Source organism: Trichechus manatus, unplaced genomic scaffold (assembly GCF_000243295.1).
Source record: "Trichechus manatus latirostris isolate Lorelei unplaced genomic scaffold, TriManLat1.0 scaffold00058, whole genome shotgun sequence".
Classification (NCBI taxonomy): domain Eukaryota; kingdom Metazoa; phylum Chordata; class Mammalia; order Sirenia; family Trichechidae; genus Trichechus; species Trichechus manatus.
Window position 1 is genome coordinate 7,227,525 of NW_004443994.1, and position 24,084 is coordinate 7,251,608.

General features: G+C 37.4%; 2 protein-coding genes across 12 annotated transcripts in view; one reads left to right on the forward strand and one right to left on the reverse strand.

Annotated features, from left to right (window-relative positions):
- Positions 1–9,077, reverse strand: part of GLMN (glomulin, FKBP associated protein) — a 45,045-nt gene extending 35,968 nt beyond the window's left edge. For 5 of the 6 annotated variants that reach the window (XM_004378737.2, XM_023733428.1, XM_023733430.1 and 2 more), the window contains exons 1-4: positions 8,994–9,077; positions 8,052–8,117; positions 7,560–7,685; positions 610–729 (exon numbers count right to left, since the gene is read on the reverse strand). In XM_004378737.2, the coding sequence (XP_004378794.1) occupies positions 610–729; positions 7,560–7,685; positions 8,052–8,090 (285 nt within the window). In that variant the 5' untranslated portion in view covers positions 8,091–8,117; positions 8,994–9,077. Of the gene's footprint in view, positions 1–609; positions 730–7,559; positions 7,686–8,051; positions 8,118–8,682; positions 8,702–8,993 lie in introns of those variants that run through there. The other variant, XM_023733427.1, reaches the window with a different exon arrangement.
- Positions 9,078–9,126: 49 nt separating this feature from the next.
- Positions 9,127–24,084, forward strand: part of RPAP2 (RNA polymerase II associated protein 2) — a 102,139-nt gene continuing 87,181 nt past the window's right edge. For 5 of the 6 annotated variants that reach the window (XR_002824480.1, XM_023733433.1, XM_023733434.1 and 2 more), the window contains exons 1-6: positions 9,127–9,213; positions 10,104–10,149; positions 20,034–20,148; positions 21,382–21,480; positions 21,688–21,753; positions 23,281–23,369. Coding sequence is in view for 5 of the 6 variants with exons in the window: in XM_023733433.1 (XP_023589201.1) it covers positions 9,141–9,213; positions 10,104–10,149; positions 20,034–20,148; positions 21,382–21,480; positions 21,688–21,753; positions 23,281–23,369 (488 nt within the window). In the remaining variant the exon portion in view is untranslated. The remainder of the gene's footprint in view (positions 9,214–10,103; positions 10,150–20,033; positions 20,149–21,381; positions 21,481–21,687; positions 21,754–23,280; positions 23,370–24,084) is intronic. The other variant, XM_023733436.1, reaches the window with a different exon arrangement.

Genomic DNA, 24,084 nt, shown 5'->3' on the forward strand with positions numbered 1-24,084 from the left:
AATTATAGTCCTGGAGCCCTGGTGGCGCAGTGGTAAAGAAAAAAAAAAAAAAACCCAAACCCATTACTGTCAAGTCAATTTCGACTCATAGTGACCCTACTAACCTTTAAACAAGGTCTTTCTAAGGCTGTCAGTCACAACTGATTAGTGTTCTACTTCCTATTCCTACTCCCATTGTGATCACTTGCATTCTAGGTTTTTCATATTATTTTAGAGACTGTACCACAGAGGATCAAGCAATGAGATTTGATTCTAGTTCTACTGTTTCTAAAGTATCAGTATGGTCTTAAACTACCCCTCTAAGCCTTGAATTCCACATCTGTACAATAAGGGATACTTGTCAAAAGTATAGCTTCCCAGGTCTCTCTCGGAATCAGTGGGTTTGAGATGAGGTTAGATAATTTTTATATCCAGCAAATCTGAGAAACTGAAATGTAATCACCATCCAATCTGTAAGCTGGGCCTTCTTCTCCAAAGAGTTCCCTCCTGGGTGTATTTTCATGAGTTAAATGCTTTCGTACCAAACAACAAGTATAAAAGCTCTGAACATTAAAAGGAATCATAAAATATTGTGTGTTGTGAAAAGAGAACCTAGTTTCATTAACTTACCTTTACCAATAAATCAAGCATCAGAAGGTAATCTTTTCTTTTATCACTTTCTTTATCATTCCATAGGAGGCATCGAACAACTGGACCAACAAGATTCCAGCCCATATTTCTGATGATGATCTGAAAAACATTTTCAGAGTAAAGCAAACACTGCCATCAGTAGGGCTCTGTGTGCTTTCCTAACTTGGAGGAGCTTAGAATTTTCTCTGAAATAGGAAACGTGAAGAAAGTGAGGCCTATGACATTTTACCACTAACCTTCTAGTGTTGGCTGCTGGTATGGGTTGAATTGTGTCCCAAAAAAGATATGTTAAAGTCTTATCCCCTGTACTAGTGAATATGACCTTACGTGAAAATAGGATCTTTGCAAATGTAATCCGTTAACATTAGGTCACACTGGAATAGGGTGGGCCCTACACCTATATGACTACTGTCCTTATAAAAAGAGAAGAGACACGGAGACAGTTCCAGAGGGAAGATGGCCATGTGACAACAGAGACAAAGAGTGAAGGGAAGCTACCACAAGTCAAGAAATATCTGGGTTACCAGAAGCTGGAAAAGATCTTTCCCTAGAGCCTTGGAGAGAGCATGGCCCTGCTGACACCCAAAATTCAGACTTCTAGCTTCTAGAACTGTGGGAGAATATATTTCTGTTGTTTTAAGCCACCCACTTTGAGGTACTTTGTTACGGCTGCCCTAGTAGACTAATACAGCTGCTAATAGATTATGAACACATACAAACAGTCTAATACTTTTACTAAGGAAAGGCAAATGGGCCTTTACTTTTTATCAGGTAAGTCAAGTCTTTCCCAGGATTGAAATAGTTCCTCTATTTTCAGCAAGCATGTTAATTTGCTTAACATGAGCAAGTACTTGACTTCCAGAGAATTTTGCTCCCCTGAACCAGAAAGAAATCAAACCAATGGTCGTGAACCTTTTAAAGTTCCTTGGGAATTTTCTAAATATAAAGTATTATAATCATTGTAATTTATGTAAAAGGAGGGGATGCCACTTTATTAATTTCCTCTCCTACATATAATTTGCTTATATCATCAAAGATATTTTGAAATGCATACTCTACACAAGTAAAGGTTTATCCTTTTAATTAGTGATTCACACTCATTATCAAAACTAACCCACTTCAACTCATCAGTATTTACCAAACATATATAGTCAATTCTCATTATTTGTAGTAGTTATATACTATAAAGTCACCATGAACACTGAATTAGTGACTCCTGAACCACTATTCCTAGGGGCAATACAGGGCTAGGTTCCTGTGAGCTTCTGGTCACAAAAGTTTTACGTGTGTTTCCGTTTAAAGGTATCTTATTTAATATATATTGTTGATTCATCCAAATTGAACTCATGGCCAATCGCATAACTCATGCCTGAACAAAGCTTATCTAACACACATATTTTCTTCGTAAGGCACATCATTGCCTTCTTGCACTTAGAACACTACAAAGCACTTTCAGTACTATTTTGGGGGGCCATCTTAAACAAAATCACCAACAAAAAGCACAAAAATGTGAAAAAATGTGGCATTAAACAGACCAAGAAACAGACACTTGTTTACAGTAAGAGAGCTGAAACAGAAGGCGGAGCGCCGCTTCGTGTGACCTCAGCCAGGAACGTGTCCCCTGGGTAACTCAAAATTCTCACTACTCTGTGCATGTCTGTGAATAACCATGAAGGTGCTGCAAGTATTGATTTTGGGGTTACCACTAAATTTTAGCAAGTAGGTGGATTTGCAAATACTGTACAGAATTAATGCATAATGAGGACCACTTGTACTATTTGTCAGATGTTAGAATATTATAGGTGCCAGAAATAAAGCAAGGAACACATCATATAAGATCTCTATTCCCATGGAGTTTACATTCTAGTGTTCTTAAAAAAACAGATCTAGTAAGAAGACAAAGAGGCACATACAACACCCTCTCCCTGCTGCCAGTCTGATAAAATAATAAAGAGTACAAGGTATAGCAGAATAGTCACCTCCACCTGCGGAAGGCAGGAAAGGCTTCCCAGAAGAGGTGATAGCTAAGATTTGCTGGAGAAATAGAGAAGTTTGTCAGGCATAGACAGGTGTGAAATACATTCAGCAGTATATAACAGCAAAAGCACAAAGGCAAGAGGTTTAACATATCCTAGAGAACTATCAATGGAATTTGCAATGGTACGTGAACACGTAGTTCACAAAAGAGGAAATACCATCGGTTCACATCTTTGCTCATTTATCAATAGGACATTTTAGTGTTTGTCTTATCAATCTGCAGGAGCTCCCTACATGTCAAGAATATTAACTTAGTTTTATTTATGACAAATAATTACTTGGTTTTTTGGTTGTCCTTATTTTTTATGTAGCCAAATACATAAATTTTTTCTTTGTTCTCTCTTGTACTATTTTTAAATCTAAAATGGACTGCATCCTTTAAAGATTTATAACTATTCGTTTAATTTTTTTTTTAAAACTATATCTCACCTTTTTTTCCAATAATATTTATGTTGGGAATATGGCATAAAGTGAAGATATAAACTGATTTTTTTAAAACAAATCACAAAACAATCATTCTTTTTTTTTTTTTTACCAAAGAGGAGATAATTCAGCTCAGCTGATCTCTCTGAATATTCTTTTAATACTGGCTATTTCTTCTGTCTGGAACACTCCCAGACAGTCCCATAGTTTACATCCCTGCTTCCTTCAAACCTCTGTACAATTTTCATTCAGCATGGCCCATCTCCCTTACCCTGCTTTATTTTTCTCTATAGCATTTATCACTTACTAATATACTACATAATTTATCAAGTATATATCTATCTTCATTAGAATTTAAGATCTATACGGGCAGTGATTTCTGTTCACTGATGTACCTATTTAAACATCTAGAGTAGGGCACGGTACAAAGTAGGTGTTCAATAAATATTGGATGAATGATGTCTACTACTTTTAAGCTTGACAGATTATCCAGAGATTTGTTGTTTTGGGGGACTGTCCTATGCATTGTAGGATGTCTAGCAGCATCCTTTGCATCTATTTGCTAGATACTGATCACACCCCCTCCCTCCAGTCATGACAATTAAAAATGTCTCCAGACATTGCCAAATGCCCCGAGCAGATCTGATACTCTGTTCTGTTTTCTTCTATTTTGTGCGTGGCTTGAGTTTAATATTTCGGTTTTTACTACTTAAGAATATATTATGTTGTTAGGTTATTAATTTTTCCAAATTATTAAATATTTATCCTACCATTACTTATTAAATAATCCTATACAAGCTTTTTAAACTTAACTAGTTCCCAGAGGACCCTACTTTTCCAACTAAGCACTTATTTCCTTTTCCATAAGTCTACTTGTATAAGAGATTCTCTAAAGAATAATTAATAACTATAATAGGAATCCCAGATTTGAGTGAGATTTTGTATATACGAGCTGAAGAAGAGAATTTTGATAAAATACTTCACAAACATAATCTCAGCTACAAGGTAACCAGTCACTATCTAAATGCCTCATGGCTTTAGTTTAGAGGAAAGGAGGGTGGTAAATAGTTATGAGGAAGAGGATTAAACACTTCCTGACTACCCACAAGCAACCCTATTTAACACTAACAACCCTATGGGGGAAGACTATTATCCCCAATTTACAGCCAAAGCTTAGTGATTAATGACATGCCAATGTCCAACAACAAAAATGAGGCAGAACCAGGATTCGCATGTAAGTCTATCCAGCTCCAAAGCTCGAGCTTTCCACTATAACAGTGGTTCTCCACCAGGGGTGATTTTGCCTCTGCTCCAGGGGACATTTGGCAATGTCTAGAGACATTTTTAATTGTCATGACTGGGGGTGGGGAGTGCTACCGGCATCTAGCAGGTAAAAACCAGGGCTGCTGCTAAATACCTTACAATGCGTAAAACAGCCCCCCACAACAATGAATTATCCTCTTCAAAGTATCAATAGTGCCAAGGTTGAGAAACCCTGCACCATAGTGCCTTGGGACAAACTACTATTCATATGCCCTAAGGCTTTGTTTTGTTTTTAATGTTGCACACAAAGCAGAGCAATAGTAAATCTTGATTAAGATAGTGTCACCTGGCAAGAAAACCAAGTTGCAGTCAGTTTTAAACATTGTCTTATCAATATGTGAACCTTTACATTTAGCAGAACATACATTATAAAAGTGATTCTCAAGCTATTAAGACTAAGCCACACTGTGCTTAAATCTGTGGCATTAGCTATTTAGAAGCATGCTAAAAATAAAACACTCAGGCATGTAATACCTAAAGAACAATTTAGTTTCACTTCCCTTCTCCCTCTGCCTCACTGATGCCATACTGACCCTTATCTTCACGGCAGGCCTCTTCCTCTCTACCTGCTCCTTAAATAAGGGATTCCTGGGCTTCTCTTCCGCCCTTTTCTGTGAACTCAGGCAAATTCTCCCCGCCCCCTACATCCTTCAATTACTTAATCTCTAATACCAAACCCTAGAGTCCCTGGGTGATGCAAACGGTTAAGCACTCAACTACTAGCCATAAGGTTGGTGGCTTGAACCCACCAGAGGCACCTCGGAAGACTGGCCTGGTGATCTGCTTCTGAAAGGTCACATGGCCTTGAAAACCCTATGGAGCAGTTCTACTCTGTATACATAGGGTTGCCATCAGTCAGAATCAACTCGACGGCAACACCACCACCAGCAAACCAAACCCATTGCTGTCAAGCCAATTCTGATTCATGACCACCACACGTGCTTCAGAGTGGACCTACACTCTAAAGATTTCTTGGCTGTAATCTTGCAGAAGCAGATCACTAGGCATTTCCTCCACAGTGCCACTGGGGGGATGTGAGCCACTTTTGGTTAGTAGCTGAGAGTAAACCACTTGCACCACCAGTTGACCTAATCTCTAATTGTTGCTGTTGTGCGCTGTCAAGTCGATTCCAACTCACAGCGACCCTACAGGACAGAGCAGAACTGCCCCATCGGGTTTCCAAGGAGCAGCTGGTGGATTCCAACTGCCGACCTTTTGGTTAGCAGCCTGAACTCTTAACCACTTCACCACCAGGGCTCCTAATCTCTAATAGTTACTCACAAATCTACTACATCTAAATCTATTTCTCTACTGAACTCCAAACCGTACTTTCCAAGTACCTGCTGCACTTTAAATTCAAGACTCCCAAAAGTAAAATCACTTGTCTCCTTTCAGAAAATCTTTTCCTCTCCTTGGGTTGCCTTTTTCTGTTCAGGATATCATGTATTATCCTCTCAGAGGCTAGAAACCCAGACGTCTTTGACACCTTACCCTCTCTCACTCCCACAATCAATTGGTCCCCTTTATTCTACGCAAAACATTCATGCCAAGTGCTTACATGGTGCTAACCTGAGTAGAACAAAGTGGTTAACAGCTCTGACACCAGGCTGCACAGGGATTCCATTTCCTTACCTACAAAGCAAATTTAGACTCTGGAGAAGCTAATGAGTTGACAGATGCAGAGCACTTAAAAAGGCATTTAAATCCATTGCTGCCGAGTTGATTCTGACTGGCACATAGTAAATACTCAATAAATGAAACCAAGAAGTGTAAAAAAAACACAAAATTTACTTTAGTTGGGGCTACAAAGGTACCATACATACAGATCAAAAACAAATATATTAAATAAAATGTCCTATTTTTGCTAAAAAAAGAAAAAATTAAGGGATAAGCCCTTTGAATTGCTGATTAAGAAATTCTACAATATGTGATTACAAAGCTTTAAGAGGCCCCCCAAATTCAATCAAGGTGTCGTGGATATATATAGTTACAGACTAGCATGACTAGACTGTGATATCAACAAAGAAAACTTTTGTATAAATAAATAGTATTATAAATGAAAACAAGAGCACATTCTTAGGAAAATAGATAGTCTTCCTTGCACTCATAAGAACAACTAAAACATCCCAGGCCCATTGCCATTGAGTCAATTACAATCATGGTGACCCCATGTGTTACAGAGTATAACTGTTACATAGGATCTTCTTGGCTGTAATCTTTATAGAAGCAGATCACCAGGCCTTTCTCCTGCAGTACCTCTGGGTGGGTTCAAACTGCCAACCTTCAGGTTAGCTGTCAAGCACAATCCATTTGCACCCCCCAGTGACCTTGCATTCATAAGAAGGGCAGTCCGAAGACACAAAATTTGGCAGTATGTCTCTAACACTGTGTCCCAGGAAAAAGTTGTCCCTGATCCACAAACAAGACCCATTTCCACTGTAAAGAATGATTTCTCAGACTATCATAGCTAGATGATATTTTATGTCAAACTCGTTGCTGACAAGATGATTCTGACTTACAGTGACCCTACAGGACAGAGCAGAACTGTCTTATAGGGTTTCCAAAGCTGTAATCTTTACGGAAGCAGACTGCCGCATCTTTCTCCCTTGGAGCAGCTGGTAAGTTTGAACCAACCTTTTAGTTAGCAGTTGAGCCCTCACCACTGTGCCACCAGGCACCATCAGGGCTTCTTCAGGTTCTACATACATATACAAAATATTGCTTTGCTTAAAATTTGGTTTTCCATCAATCAAGATAATTTGCTGGTCACCAAAAATGAGTATCTAACCTGCGTGAGGTGTATATTATGTAAATTAATGATTTAAATGCCATTCTTGGATCCTCTAAATCATAAGTAATCCCTGTTCCTACTAAAGAGGTTTACTTCTACTTCCACTACAGCACTTATTTCATTTATTCTGCCTCTTTATTGATAGTAGTTTACCTATTTCTCTCTTCTACCAGACTACGAGCACCTTAAAACATATGAGTAAGTCTAATTCTTTTTTGTCTTTCACAGTTTCTACTATACTTTGTTCCTAATTGATACTTAGATGTTTGATAGATAAATGAATAGATGAATAATAGCATCATGTAGTTTTCTCTTCCCAGTAAAAATGAAAAGTACACACAAAGATAGCACTTACCTTATTTTTTTCATTTTGAATAATTTCTAATAGCTGGTCTATATGCCCTTCATCTATGCACCTTTGGCCTGCTAACTGAAATAGGCCAAAATCTTCTTCTTTAAAGTCTTGTTCTTCTAGGATTTGCTGGCAAAAAAAAACACATACACAAATAAAAGTTCAATACAAAAACTACTTGATTTATTTCTGTGAAAAAAGAGAAATCTGTTTGAATTCTAGGTAAGTTACACATAAATACAATACGAAAATTAGGATGACCCTAATAAATATTTGTAATGAATGATACTGAAATCTACTTTATCAAAGAAATCTATGAACAGGATCAGTATTAAAATTAAAAAGGTTGTTTAGATAAGTATGTCACTTGGAGAAATAATCCAGTCTGCCTTCCTGCCCTCATGTTATTTATTCACAGTTGAAAAAAAGCAAAGATTAAAAAAGATAAACAATCTGAGTGACCTGAAATGTAATTAAAAAGAAAAAATTACTTACACATCTCTTTATTATGGACTGAAGCTCCTCCACAGCCATTTCTAGTTTTTTCCCCTAGTCCTGATGCTGAAATGTAATAATACAAAACACACTCTTAACTGTCAGTACTATTACATTGCAGTATTCAGAAGCTGTTTGATTCTGATGCATCATTAGCAAACACAATAAAGAAAATGGAAAGTTTTAAAGCTGAAAATGTTATTACTAAAAGTTAATATGTTAGCTTAAGAAAACTAAAAAAAAATTTTTTTAAACATATTGCATTTTTTTTTCTGTTGTATTTAAAAGTGTTCTAGAAGCACTGTTTTGAAAGATGAAAAACAAAACAAAACTCCTCTAGAGCACACCCAAGAAGTAGGGCAAATATGAACTATATAAACGGTTTTTTAAATAAGGTGAAATTTTCTTTTTTGAAAAAATTCCCAAAAGGTGGGCCTGAAATCCAAGTTATAATTATTTGGGCATTTTTTCTTTTTGAATGTCCCGCTCGACAAAAATTTTGAGTGCAACACATCTAACTCATCCAAAGGAAGTAAAGGATCAGATGGCCCCCATCCCAAGTATTGGCGGTGACACTGCTCTCTCTAAGAGTTGCAGTCGCCAAAATAATCAATTTGGTCACCGTAATCACTTTATAACTTGGAGACCAGGCAGCCGGCGGTCCCGCAGACCATCGTTTCCCCCGGCAGGAAGGCCCGGCCCCAGCCCCACAGTAGGGGCACGGGTCCTCCTGGTCCACACGGCGGCGCGCTCGAGGGCGGATTAAACTGCAGCGCGCGTGCTGGCAGCATCCAAGGGAAGCCATTTCTCCGATTCCTGCTCGCCTTGGCGTTCGGCCCCCACCACCTGGCGGGCCCGTGTGCCCGCGGCGCAGGGAGCTCTGCACCTCACGACCCACCCGCGAGTCCCAGCTGCCCGGGATCCCCTAGCACGTCCACTTACCCGCCCAGCCTCCCGTCACTCTAAGTCCCCTCCTCCGCTCCACGGGCCGCACAGGCCGCTCTCTCGGCCCCGCCCCGCGTACGTAAGGGGGGCGGGGCTTCGGGGAGAGACGCCGGCGCCGGTCCGCCCCTCTGACGACGCACCCCTATGGCTGACTGGGTCGGTCCGCTTTCGCCGGGCCGCAAGGCCCGGGCTCCGGGCGCCTACTCTAAGGCCGCAGGTAAGAACAAGGGCTCTTGCCACATTTGGGTCCTAGCACCTGAGCCCCAACAGAGTTCCACACGGAGGCGCGCGGGGCGCTCCCGAAAGGCTGCCCCAGGGGAGAGGGTCTCCTCATCGGGAGGCCCAGAGCTTCCCACCCTTGTCCTTGCACCTTCTGCGCAAGCTCTCCCGTCCAGACCCCAGCGCTTTTTACATGAGTGTGCCAAGATTTTTTCCAGCGTGGTTTGACCCCAGCCTCAGAGGTGGGCAAGTGCCCAGGGCAGCGACGGCAAGCTGTGCGCAGCTGACCTCGGACCCCAGCCCTCTGTCTCCTACAGAAGTGCTGCTGCTTTGGTTCTCTGGTCCTTTGAGGTGTCAGTCCCGCCCGTTATCCCCAGCCAGAGGGCGAACATGAAGGAGACAGGAAAAGATTGCCCCAGAACTCAGATTTTCAGAAGGGCTTAAGTAAGCTATTCTGATGTTGTTATTGGGTGCTCTCAAGTCGTTTTCTACCCCTTGTGACAGAGTAGAACTGCTTCCATAGGGTTTTCTTGGCTGTAATCTTCACAAAAGCAAATCGCCAGGTCTTTCTCCCATGGAGAGGCTGGGTGGGTTCGAACTGTCAAGGTTAGCAGCCCAGTGCCTAATGGTTATCCCACGGGGGATCGTGCAACTCTGATACATGAGAAAATTCAATCCCAAAGGATAACATTTTAACCGAGAAAAATTAGGGAATAATTAATTTACAAAAACTTTCTCTTCCCATTTGATTTTGGTTTACATACAGGATTAGAAATGAAATGTGTGGAAAAGATGGTCTACAGTTTGAGTTATTTGGACAGGAATCTGCCCTGTGTCTAATGTGTTTGTGCAGACTTGACCTACTTTTTTTTTTTTTTTTAATTGTAGGTACCAAACACACAAGAGCCTCCAAACAAGAAGATGCTTCTAAGAGGTATGAGAACTTCTTGGACAACTGCATTCACTTACCTATCTCATATTAAGTGAGCCATTTTTTAAAACTATAATGGGTACTACTGTAGAGAAAATTATTAGAAGAGGGAAAGTGGAAGTCTGAGAAGCACTATAAATTCTCACATTGACTGTTCCAGACTAAACCAGAGATTTTTAGGCTGCTGATGAAGGTATGAGTATCTGTAGAAAGATGTTTATGAGAATAAACATGCCTGAATTAACCTGATACTCCTTTTCCACCTCTTCAGGTACATGCGCTCTTTATTGCTATGCCAGAGACTTACTGTGCAAACTTCTCGTTTTATCACTCCAAGAAGTCTTTTCTGTTCTTTGTTTATATCAGTTCCAGATTTTCATCAAAAAGTTGTCTTGCACTATCTCTTGGATTGTGAAAAAGCAAGATATTATCACCTGTCTCAAAAGATTTCTAGAATATGCCTTGCCTATGAAGAAGATTAAAACACATATCTAGAATTTCTCACTATGAAGACACACTAATCTTGTGTTGGTTTTAGTCTTCACTCATTCATTCATTCAAAGGTTATCTACTGAGTGTAAGATGTGCCAGACCTGTATTAGGCCCTAAGAATATGATGTTGAACAGAATGATACACCGTAGTTCTTGTCTAATGGAAGAGAGAGACACCAATTAAATTATCGCAAGTAAACGTATGATTACAAATCGTGGTAAGTGGTAGAGGAAAAGACTATGATGTTATGAGGAACAACTAATAATGGGAGTACATTTTAGCTGGGAGCTGGTGGAAAGAGTGGCTGTGGGGGTTCAGGGAAAGGCTTCTCTGAAGAAGTAATAATTAAACTGATACCTGAAGGCTAAGTAGGAGTTAACCAGACAAAGACTAGTGAGGAATGACTTTTAGCCAGGGGTGACAATATGTTTGAAGGCCCTGAGACAAGAAAGAGCTTGACCAGTTCAAAGAAAGGAGACATGCATCCTTTGGTTTGTGGAAGCGTTGCTTGCTGTCACGTGGCTTGGGCCTTCCTCACTAGAGAGTCTCTGAGGGCCGAAGAGTTGGACACAAACCCTGATGTGTGTTGGGGCCAGCAAATTCTCAAGGTTCCCCCCCAGCCTAGTTCTCAAGGGCCTGGCTTTCAGTGACAATCTTGTGCTGACTTACCCCATCTGGTACAGATCACAGCTTGCTAATCATCCTTAAAAGTGAGAGAAATTAAGTCTGAAAGTTGAAATGTAAAACTATGAAGGTGGCTTAGGAGAGGAAGGAGGGGATCCACTGGTTTTTATTTAGAATTATTCTAATCTTATACACAATTTATATGTGAATCTTTTGGAAGGGATAGTGTTTTCACTTTGTGCTACCCATTATTGGTCTTTGTAAAAAAAAAAAAAGGTTGTTTTGCAGAGTTAAAAGAAATAAAAAAGAGAGAGAGAGAAAAAAAGGAGAAATGGCTAGAGTGCTGTGCAGCATTCTGATCAAGGGAGGAAAGGGGTATAGGAAGAGGTTAGAGGCAGGATCCTGTTCAGACAGCACCTGGTTGGTAAATGAGTAATTTAGATTTTTGGTGGAAGTGCAAATGAGAAAACGTTAAGTAACAAATGATGGAATTTAAGTTATAAAGTAGTTTTAAGAAGTCAGAAATGGTGGTCACCTGGAAATGGAGAAAGTAGATGGATCTGAGCTCTGTTTCGGAGAGTTTTCCCTGTGGAACAACATGATTTTACTGGCTGGGCTTTAGGAAATATTGCAAGAGTAAAGTTTAATTAATGTTGGTAATGGTGATAATTTGCAACTCTGCCCAACACTGATCTGACCACAAACCTGAGATTATATTCATTTTTGAGGAATATAGATTAGCTGAAATGTATTTTGAGCGTATCACCCAGGATGATGATACAGTTAAAAATCCGTGGAGGCAGCCAAATGGTTGTTGAGGGGAAGTGGTTCTTTATAAGTGTATTGCAACTAAAAAATGAAAAAGAAATGGTAGAATCAGAATGTCACTATTTGGCAACTCCTAGCTCCCTAGGTGGCACAAATGGTTAAGCTTTCAACTACTAACTGAAAGGTTGGAGGTTCAAACGCTCCCGGAGGCAATCTGATTGTGAAAGGTCACGCATGGGGTCGCCAAGAGTCAGAATCAACTTAATGGCAACTGGTTAGTTTCCTGATGAGAGAATTAACACCACTTATAGTCTTACCAAAGGGATGATTCTGATCAAACTCTGAATCCAGTTACTAGTATGCAGGAAATGGAGAGGAACGTATTTAATGGCACTGTGAGCATGCTATGAGCAAAATCCAGATTCTATAGGTCAGATGTCCCAGGTTCTTCAATGGATAAATTGTTACAAAAAAGAAAAAGATGGAGACAGAACCTGTAGCTTAAAAGATTAAGACATATCAAATTAAAGAAAATGGACAAGACTAAGCTATAATGTCTAGGGATATAACTTGGATAAGACAACTATAAAAATAACTCAAAATGATTATTACAATAAGAATCAGAAGGAGGGAGAGGTTTCTGGGTTGGCTAGCAAAGGTGTGTTTCTTGACCTTGGTAGTAGTTACAAAGGTGTTTTCCTTATAATAACGTTTGGAATTTTCTGTATTTTATTTTACAATTAAAAAGCATAGCCATGAAGAATGGTTGAAGGAGTTGGGATGTTTAAGCTAGGGAAGAGAGGGCTTGGGAGGTGTAGGATTGCTATTTATAGATATCTCAAGAGTTGTCCAAGAGATATTAAGGTTCAGTCCTCAGATCCAGATACTTCCTCTCCCCCTGCCCCAGTATACCTGATATTACTTGAATTTAGATAGAGCTGACTCAGTACTTACCAAATAGCTACCTATTTGTTAATAATTTTTTTTTAGGTGAATCATTTCTATAGATGACTTTTCTATTATACTTTAATTCTTTCTAATTTCATTCTAGAGGATAATTCTTAGTCCAGAGTACTTGGAATGGTTTAAGGTTACCTCATCTATTGACCACATATGAAAGTAATATAAGATACTATTGAATCTGAGTTCTGGGGAATGAAATACATTAAAATCTGAGTTAGCGTCATAACCTGTCTGTTGTTTAGTATTAGCAGTAGTAGTAGTTGTAGTAAAACTACCGTTGTTGTTTCTCAGGTGCCATCCAGTCAGTTGTGACTCATAGTGACCCCATGTACAACACAACAAAACACTGCCTGGTCCTCCTGCACACAATCACTGTTGTTTGAGGCCACTGTTGCAGCAACTGTGTTAATCCATCTCTTTGAGGGTCCTCCTCTTTTCACTGACCCTCTCCTTTACCAAGCATAATGTCCTCCAGGGACTGGTCCTTCTTGATTACAGGTATAAAGTACATGAGACAAAGTTTCACCCATCCTTGCTCCTCAGGAGCATTCTGGCTGTACTTCTTCCAAGACAGATTTCTTTGTTCTTCTGGCAGTCCATGGTATATTCAGTGTTCTCTGCCAACACCATAATTCAAAGGCATGAGTTCTTCTTCAGTCTTCCTTATTCATTGCATGCATATGAGGTGATTGAAAATACCATGGCTTGAATCAGGCACCAAAGCCCTCAAAGTGACATCTTTGCTTTTTAACACTTCAAAGAAGTCTTCTGCTGCACATTTGCCCAATGCAATGTGTCGTTTGATTTCTTTTTTTTTTCTTTTTATTGTGTTTTAGGTGAAAGTTTACAGCTCAAGTTAATTTCTCATTCAAAAATTTATACACATGTTGTTTTGTGACATTGCTTGCAGTCCAACAATGAGACAGCATGCTCCCCATTTTTTCCGTCCCAGGTTCCATGTGTCTGTTCGTCCAGTTCCTCTCCAATCCTGCCTTCTCTTCCTGCTTTTGGGCAGGAGCTGCCCATTTGGTCTTGTGTATTTGATTGAACGAAGAAGCATGTTCCTCACGTGTGTTATTTTTGGTTTTATAGGCCAGTCTAATCTTTGTCTGAAAAATGGGCTTCAGGAATGGTTTCAGTTATGGGTTAGCGGAGCATCTGGGAGCCATAGTTTCAGGGGTTCCTCTAGTCTCTGTCAGACCAGTAAGTCTGATCTTTTCATATGAGCTTGAATTCTGTTCTACATTTTTCTCCTGCTCTGCCCAGGACTCTCTGTTGTGATCCCTATCAGGGCAGTCAGTGGTAGCCAGGCACCATCTAGTTCTTCTGGTCTCAGACTGGTGGAATCTCTGGTTCATGTGGTCCTTTAGTCCTTTGGGCTAATATTTTCCTTGTGTCTGGTTTTCTTCATTCTCCTTTGCTCCAGTGGTATGGGACCAATAGATGAATCTTAGATGGCTGCTCGTAGGCTTATAAGACCCCAGATGCTACTCACCAAAGTGGGATGTAGAACATTTTCTTTATAAACTTTGTCATGCCTGTTGACCTAGATGTCCCCCGAGACTATGGTCCCCAGGCCTCAGCCCCAGTTACTCGGTCCCTTGAAGTGTTAGGATGTGTCTAGGAAACTTCTGTGCTGTTGCTTTGGTCTAGTTGTGCTGACTTCCCCTATATTGTGTGTTGTCGTTCCCTTCACTGAAGTTGACTCTTGTCTACTATCTACTTAGTGGCTTCCTCTTTCTCAATCTCTCCACCCTTGTAACCATCAAAAATGCTCTTTTCTGTGTGTAAACCTTTTCTAGTGTTCTTATAATAGTGGTCTCATACGATACGTGTCCTTTTGTGACTGACTTATTTCACTCAGCATAATGCCCTCCAGATTCATCCATGTTGTGAGATGTTTCACAAAGTCATCATTGTTCTTTATTGGTTGTATAGTATTCCATTGTGTGTATGCACCATCATTTGTTTATCTGTTTATCTGTTGTTGGGCATTTAGGTTGTTTCTGTCTTTTTGCGGTTGTGAATAGTACTGCAGTAAACATGGGTGTGCTTATGTCTATTCGTGTGATGACTTTATTTCTCTAGGTTATATTCCTACAAGTGGAATTGCTAGATCATATGGTATTTCTATTTCTAGCTTTTTAAGGAAGCAACAAACCATTTTCCAAAGTGGTTGTACCGTTTTACCTTCCCACCAGCAGTGCATAAGATTTCCTATCTTCCCACAACCTCTCTAACATTTGTTATTTTGTGTTTTTTGGATTAGTGCCAGTATTGTCAGGGTGAGATGGAATCTCAGTGAAGTTTTGATTTCCATTTCTCTAATGGTTAGTGATTGCGAGCATTTCCTTGTGTGTCTGTTAGCTGCATGAATGTCTTTGGTGAGGTGTCCGTTCATATCCTTTATCCTTTGCCCATTTTTTAATTGAATTTTGTCTTTTTGTTGTTGAGGTGTCTCAGTATTTTGTAGATTTTAGAGATTAAACCCTTATCGGATATGTTGTAGCCAAAATTTTTTGGTGAAGTTGTTTGATGAGCTAAGTGTTTGATTTTTAGGAGCTCCCAGTTATCTCGTTTCTCTTCTGGTGTTTTTGCATTGTTCCTTATGGTTTGTATGCTATTTATGCCGTGTAGCATTGTCCCTATTTTTTCTTCCATGATCTTTATGGTTTTAGATTTTATATTTAGGTCTTTGATCCATTTTGAGTTAGTTTTTGTTTGTAGTGTGAGGTATGGGACCTGTTTCATTTTTTTTTTTTTACAGATGGGTATCCAGTTTTGCCAGCACCATTTGTTAAAGAGACTGTCTTTTCCCTATTTAACAGGCTTTCGGCCTTTGTCAAATATCAACTGCCCATAGGTGGATGGATTTATGTCTGGGTTCTCAGTTCTGTTCCATTGGTCTATGTGTCAGTTGTACCAGTACAAGGCTGTTTTGACTACCATGGTGGTATAATAGGTTCTAAAATCAGGTAGTGTGAGGCCTCCCACTTTGTTCTTCTTCTTGAGTAATGCTTTACTTATCTGGGGCCTCTTCCCTTCCCATATAAAGTTGGTGATTTGTTTCTCTATCTAGTTAAAACTGCTGTTGGAATTTTGATTGGGATTGCATTGTATCTATAGATCACTTTGGGTAGAATTGACATTTTCTCAATGTTGAGTCTTCCTATCCATGAACATGGTATGTTTTTCCACTTATATAGGTCTCTTTTGGTTTATTGAAGTAGTGTTTTGTAGTTTTCTTTGTATAGATCTTTTATGTCCCTGGTTAATTTATTCCTGAGTACTTTATCTTCTTGGGGACTATTGTAAACGGTATTGATTTGTTGATTTCCTTTTTGAAGTTCTCTTTGTTGATGTAGAGGAATCCTACTGATTTTTTTTATGTTAATCTTGTATCCTATTACTTTGCTGAAATTTTCTATTGGTTCCAGTAGCTTTCTTGTGGATTCTTTGGGGTTTTCTGTGTATAAGATCATACCATCTGCAAATAGGAATAATTTCACCTCTTCCTTACCAATTCGGATACCCTTTATTTCTTTTTCTTGCTTATTGCTCTAGCTAGGACCTCCAGCACAATGTTGAATAAGACTGGTGGTAAAGGGCATTCTTGTCTGGTTCCTGTTCTCAAGGGGAATGCTTTCAGTCTCTCTCCATTTAAAACGATGTTGGTTGTTGGTTTGTATAAATGTCCTTTATTATGTTGAGGAATTTCCCTTCTATGCCTATTTTGCTAGAGTTTTTACCAGGAATGGATGTTGAACTTTGTCTAATGCCTTTTGTGCATCAATTGATAAGATCTTGTGGTTCTTTTCTTTTGTATTATTTATGTGGTGTATTAGTTGATTGATTTTCTGATGTTGAAACATCCCTGCATACCTGGTATGAATCCCACTTGGTCATGATGAATTATTTTTTTGATATGTTGTTGAATTCCACTGGCTGGAATTTTGTTGAGGATTTTTGCATCTACGTTCATAAGGGATATTGTTCTGTAGTTTTCTTTTTTGTGTGGTGTTTTTGCCTGGCTTTGGTATCAGAGTTACGCTGGCTTCATAGAATAAGTTTGCAAGTATTCCTTCCTTTTCTGTGCTCTGAAATAGCTTTAGTAGTATTGGTGTTAGCTCTTTGAAAGTTTGGTAGAATTCTCCAGTGAAGCCGTCCAGACCAGGGCTTTTTTTTATTGGGAGTTTATTTACTATCTCTTCAATCTCTTATTTTGTTATGGGTTTGTTCAGTTTTTCTACCTCGGTTTGTGTTAGTTTAGTTAGGTAGTGTGTTTCTAGGAATTTGTCCATTTCCTCTAGGTTTTCAAATTTGTTAGAGTACAATTTTTTGTAGTATTCTGTTATGGTCCTTTTTCAGTTGAGTCTGTTGTGGTATCACCCGTCTCATTTCTTATTCAGGTGATTTGCTTCCTATCCTGTTTTTCTTTTGTCAGTTTGGCCAGTGGTTTGTTGATTTTTGTCAGTCTTTTCAGAGAGCCAACTTTTGGTCTTCTTGATTTTTCAATTGTTTTTCTATTCTTTATTTCATTTATTTCTGCTCTGATCTTCATTATCTCCTTTCTTCTGGTGCCTGAGGGCTTCTTTTGCTGCTTTCTTTCTATTTGTTTGAGTAGTAGCATTAACATTTTGATTTTGGCCCTTCTTTTTTTGATGTGTACGTTTATTGCTGTAAATTGACCTCTAACCACTGCTTTTGCTGTGGCCCACAGGTTTTGGTAAGTTGTGTTTTCATTCTCGTTTGATTCTGTGATTTCTTTATTCCATCCTTGATTTCTTCTATAACTCAGTAGTTGTTAAGCAAGGTGTTCAGTTTTCATTTATTTGCTTTTTTTTCCTTACTGTTTCTGTTACTGATTTCTACTCTTATAGCATTATGATCAGAGAAGATACTTTTTATTATTTTCATGTTTTGGATTTTGTTAAGGCTTGCTTTGTGACCAAAATGTGTTCTATTCTGGAGAATGTTCCATGTGCATTGGAAAAGAATGTATACTTGGCTGCTCTTGGGTGGAGTGTTCTGTATATATCTCTGATATCAAGTTGATTGATTGTGGCATTTAGATTTTCTGTATCTTTATTGTGTTTCTTTCTAGATGGTCTGTCTTTCACTGAAAGTGGTGAGTTGAAGTTTCCCACTATTATTGTGGAGCTGTCTGTTTCTCTTTTCAATGCTATTAGAGTTTGTTTTATGTATTTTGGAGCCCTGTCCTTGGGTACGTATATGTTTATTATGGTTATGTTCTTCTGGTATGTTGACCCTTTAATCATTATATAGTGCCCTTCTTTGTGCTTTATAGTGGATTTTACTTTAAAGTCTGTTTTATCAGAGATTAATATTGCTCCCCCTGCTCTTTTTTGGTTATTGTTTGCTTGGTATATTTTTTTCCATCCATTGAGTTTTAGTTTATATCTTTGTGTCTGAGGTGTGTCTTTTGTAAACAGCATATAGACAGATCTTGGTTTTTTTTTTTTTTTTTTTTTAAATCCGTTCTGCCACTCTCTGTCTCTTTACTGGTGCATTTAGGCCATTTACATTCAGTGTAATTATTAATAGGTATGAATTTACTGCTGTCATTTTGGTTTTTTTTTTTTTTTTGGTGGTGTTGACAGTTCCTTTGTTCTGGTTAGACTTGACAGCACCTAACAAAACATTTGTCAAAATAAATTGTTGGCAATACTGGGTCAGTCCTCCAAATTCTCTTTTTTTTTTGAAAAACATACTGCTCTAAGCAAGGAATTAGAGTCTAAAGTCTTAGAAATCCATGAAGATAGGGTGAAAAGGTGAGTACATTCTAGGTTTAAGCTAGTAGAGCCAAGTGAGGGTCCAGGAAGTTAGGAAAGGTAGGTTTAGATAGGCAAATTGAAACCAGGGCGGGAAAAAAGCAAATAAGTCACCAAGATGGTTGATATCTTTGGTCTTAGGGCAGTGATTTTCAACCTTTTGCACACTAAAATCATTTGAGGAACTGTCTTAGGGTTCTCTAGAGAAACAGAACCAGTGAAAAATATGTAATATGTGTGCATACACACACATGTATCAGTGTGTGTGTGTGTGTGTGTGTGTGTGTGTGTGTGTGTGTAAGGGTATGAATGTATGTGTGTCTTATACACACCCACACAGATTTACTTCAAGGACTTGGCTTACGTGATTTTTTGGGTGGTAGATCAGGCGATGGGAGGAATGCAAAGTAAAGTTGTGCCAAAATACTTATGTATATGCTGGAGACAGAACACAGCATAGGGAAATGCCATTTTCAACTGATTGATTACATTGTATTACATTATGGGAGGTAATTATATTACAGTTTACATTAGATTACATTATGATCAGATAGCCTTTGCTTTTATGTTTCATGATAAATGGGAGCCAGCAATAGTGATAGAGTCCTCCCACTGGTATCAGGATAAAGATCAGCCCTTCCTAGGAAAATTTTTATTTTTCTAAACCACATATTCATAGCAATATAGTTGTTTAATAAGCCTTTACAACAAAAGTAGGTAAACACCTCTTTGCAAATATGACTCTGTCCTGTCAAACTGAGCCATTAGTCAACTTTTGAGACTTGACACAAAGAAATTTTTATTTACGGGAATTGCTGAAGTCTTTTTCCTCTTTATTCTGGTTTCTGACTCCTTGTTAGGAAAAGCCTCCCTTTTTACATACACACATAGGAGTGATAGAGTATAAACCCTAACCAGCAAAAATATTTCACCTCATTTTCTTTTCTATAAAAAAACCAGAAAAACCAAACCTGTTGCCATCAAGTTGATTCTGACTCATAGGTACCCCTAAATGCTTTCTTGTGTTCTGAGCCCTGCAAATAATCATGTTGTTATGGCAGGCTTCTGTGTATACATTTCAACAAGTAGCTTGTTTCCTTTTTGAAAATTATTGGATTAATAATAGCGTTAAAAAAAGTAAACTTCAATGGCAAAATAGGGAGTTACGTTAATTTTATATTTAAAAAAATGAGGAATTGGCCATGATATAGCTTATACATAGAATAACTTTTTCATTAAAACTTTAGGAAAGCAGAACTAGAAGCAGCTGTGAGAAAAAAGATTGAATTTGAGAGAAAAGCTCTATGTATTGTTGAACAGCTTTTAGAAGAGAATATTACAGAAGAATTCCTGAAGGACTGTGTATGTATTAAGTTGGCAAATTATTATTTTTGTAGCATAAGATCTTTAAATCTGTATAACTTGAAACTCCTTTGCATCATTAAAAGCTTTGAATCTATTCTCGTCATTAGATACAGGCAACATGCATTTGAAAATACACCTTCTCGTCACTTATCGACTATCTCGTTTCCGACATTTTGCATTTATGACAATAGTAAAAAGTATACTACGCACTATTTTGTGTAGTAACAACATATGTCTGGCAGTAATGAATGCCAAGGTACAAGGCAAGAGTAACACCGGCTTTGATGGTTAAGGTTATGTGTCAGCTTGGCTGGGTCATGATACTCAGTGGTTTGGCAGTTATGTGATGATGTAATTTGGCAGTTATGTAATCATATTATTTGACAGTTATATAATGATGTAGTCATCCTCCATTTTGGCTGTGATGTTGTCATCCTCCATTTTTGCATAATGCCAATTTCACATAACGACCTGGTCTTTGAAACCTAACCATGTCGATAACTGAGGAGAGGGTGTAATCACCTATTGTATAATGACTTTAAAATGCACTCGTGAAAAACAACGTTTATTTTACCACTTTATCTTAGTTCTTTTAACCAGTCTGCTAATCTCCCTTGATTTTCCTCACCTTCCACTAGTGATCAAAATGCACTTTTTTTTGTATTCTGCATGTTGTGCTATTTTAAGTAACAAAAGATTATTTTTGTTAGTGTAATTGTCTTAATTTTGATATTTTAAAAACCTGAAATATGGATCATTTATGACTTAACACATGCAGAGAGCTATAATCTGCATTAAAGTTAGTTTTTTTCCTTAACGTTTAAAACATTAAAATTTTGAATGGTTTTTTTTATGCCTTCATAATGCGTAAGAGGAGAAAGGAAAGGAAATTTAAAAAGCAGAGATTCTATTGCAAAAATAATTTTTCATCATTTCGCTTTGATACAGCAATCACTTTAGCACTTCTTCCTCCTGCTTCAGAATTATTTCATAAACTATATGATTTACAAAGAAGTCTTTTTAAAATAATAGCTAATGTTTATTGAGTCCTTACTATGTGTCAGATACTTCTCTGTTTTTCCTTTACTTCCTCCTCTAATTCTAGCTTCAAACCTATGAGGTCGGTACTAGTATTATTCCTGTTTTCAGATGAGATAGATGAGGCTTAGAGAGCTGATAAATGAACTTTTCCATTAATCTGAGGAGAAATGCCCCTTTGTTTCATTGTAGGGGATGTTCATCACGTCTGCTCACTACAGTGATGTTGTGGATGAGCGTACTATTAGCAAACTCTGTGGTTATCCAATATGTCAGAAGAAGCTGGGAATTGTAAGTGAACTTTTTTTTTTTAATATAAGCTTTTATTTTTATATTTAGCAAAATAATTTGTAGAAAGAATAAGAAATTAAACCTGAGGTCATGAATTAATGACATGGATTGGTCATAGAGGTGATATATAGATGACTTCATCTGGTAACATAAAGCTCATGTTTATGATCTGAATTTTTTTTGTAAACTGTACTTTCTTTTCTTTAGGTACCAAAACAGAAATACAGAATTTCTACCAAAACCAATAAAGTCTATGATATTACTGAAAGAAAGGTAAGTTTATAGGTTCTTTTCAGTGTGGCAGTTAATTTTTAATATTAAACTAAATAAAATTATAAAAATAGCCTTTTAAAGTCTTGCTTTTTGGAAAAGAACTGTACTAAAATTTCACATTTATTTTAAAATAGGATTTTAAAACTCTTGCCTAAACTTTATGTACTATTTAAATTGAACATTTAAAAGTTGAAAGCGCATGTTGGCACAGGAATGGACAAATAGATCATGAATAGAAGAGAGAGCCAGAAACAGACTCACACTTGATATAGGACAATAGAAGTATTGCAAATCAGTGGAGAAAGTATGGATTTTTCAATAAATGGTGCTGCTGCCACAATTAGTTATCCATACAGAAAACATGGAAATTGATTCCTCCCTCAGTTCACATATAAAGATCAATTTTAGGTAGATTAAAGACCTAAATGTAAAAGGCAAGATTTTTCAAATACAGTATGGGAGAATACCTTTATAAACTTGGTGTAGAGAAGGATTTCTTAAGTAAGACAGAAAATTATAGACCATAGAGAAAAAATCGATAAATTTGTCTACATTAAAACTTTTTCACCAGAAGTTTCCAAAAAAGTGAAAAGATAAGCCACAAGTTTTAAGTTATATTTCTCACATGTAACTCAGATATCACAGATTCAAATCCAGAATATATAATCTATAAGAAAAAGACCAACAACCTAATAGAAGAATGGACAAAAACTTGGATATTTTACAGAAGGAGCTTAAATGGCCAATGAATTTATGAAAAGACACTCAACCTGATTAATAATCAGGCAAATAGCAAATAAAAACACATTGATTTACGTTTTCACAGCCCCCTAGGTTAGCAAAATTATAAAAATCTTACACTATTAGGTATTCTTTTTATGCTGCTGTGGGAGTAAACGTTTGTACAACATTTTTGAGAAACTGGCATTATCTGTAAAGCTGAACTTGCACATACTTTATAACCAAACCTTTCTATTCCTTGGTATACACCCTAGAGAAATTCTTACCTATGTGCACCAGTATATACGTATAAGAACATTCATAGCTAGAAAATTGGAAATAACTCATTTGTAACATACTTACACAGTGAAATGTAATACACAGTGAAAATGAATAAACTACAACTACATGAATGAATCCCAAAAGCATTGTGTTAAACAAAAGAAGCAAGATAAAAATACAAAACAATAAGATTCCATTTAGATAAAGTTTAAAAAATGGGCAAAACTGAATGGTATATTTTATAAGGATATGTGTATATAGGTGATAAAATTAAAGAAAAGCAAGGGAATGATTAACACAAACTTTAGGATAGTGGTTATTATCACTGGGGATGTGAAGATTGATGCAGTTGAGGAGGGGCACACGGGCTTTCAAAGGTACTTATTTCTTACCTTGGGTGATAGAGTCATGGTTTTTCATTTTATTTATTTATAAAACATTTCTTTTTATACTGTCTTCTGTACATCAGTTATGTTTCATAATAAGAATAAATAATTTACTAGTTTTTTACATTTTCTTTTTTAGTCTTTTTGCAGCAATTTTTGTTATAAAGCATCTAAGTTTTTTCAAGCACAAATTCCCAAAACTCCAGTATGGATTCGAGAAGAAGAAAGGTAATTTAAATCATTATGTATACATTTACTCATATTTTAATAATTTCTTGAGATATGTAGAGAGTAAGTCTAGTTTTCTGTAGAATGTTACCACTGTACACACTTTAGTTGTGGGAAATGGTTATTTTTTAAGCATAACAATAAAATATTTTGCACTTAAAAGTCAGAAAATTTATACGTACAAATGTTAATTATCTGCTTACTATTTACTGTTTTAGCTTTAATTATAAAACCTCAACTTCATCTCTAACTTCCTGCTATGACAGTTGTATCTATGAATCCTGTTAATCTAAAAATCCTAGAATAAGGATATTAAGTTTTTCAGAAGATATTGGATCTTAGGATACAACCAAACTCACTGTGTTGTTAATAATAGAAACTATATAGTAAGATTAAAAAGTTCAAGTTATTAATTTCTTTTGATCTTTGTTAAAATCAGTACAGTAGTTTATTAATTTAGGGAAAGCCAATTTAAAGTCATGTTTTTACAAAAATAGTTTATGGGGAATGCTAAGGTTTCATTTCTTGGGTAATGGTTAAACATTTGCAACATTTTACTAATGCTGAATTCTGGAGAAATTTTATTATTGAGAGTGAAATGGCATGATATTAAAAGGTCACAAATTATTGTTATGGTAGTTAAAACTATATTAACTAGGGATTCCAAACAAAGGACTAAATTAATGACATAATTCCCCATCATGTTTGATAGAGG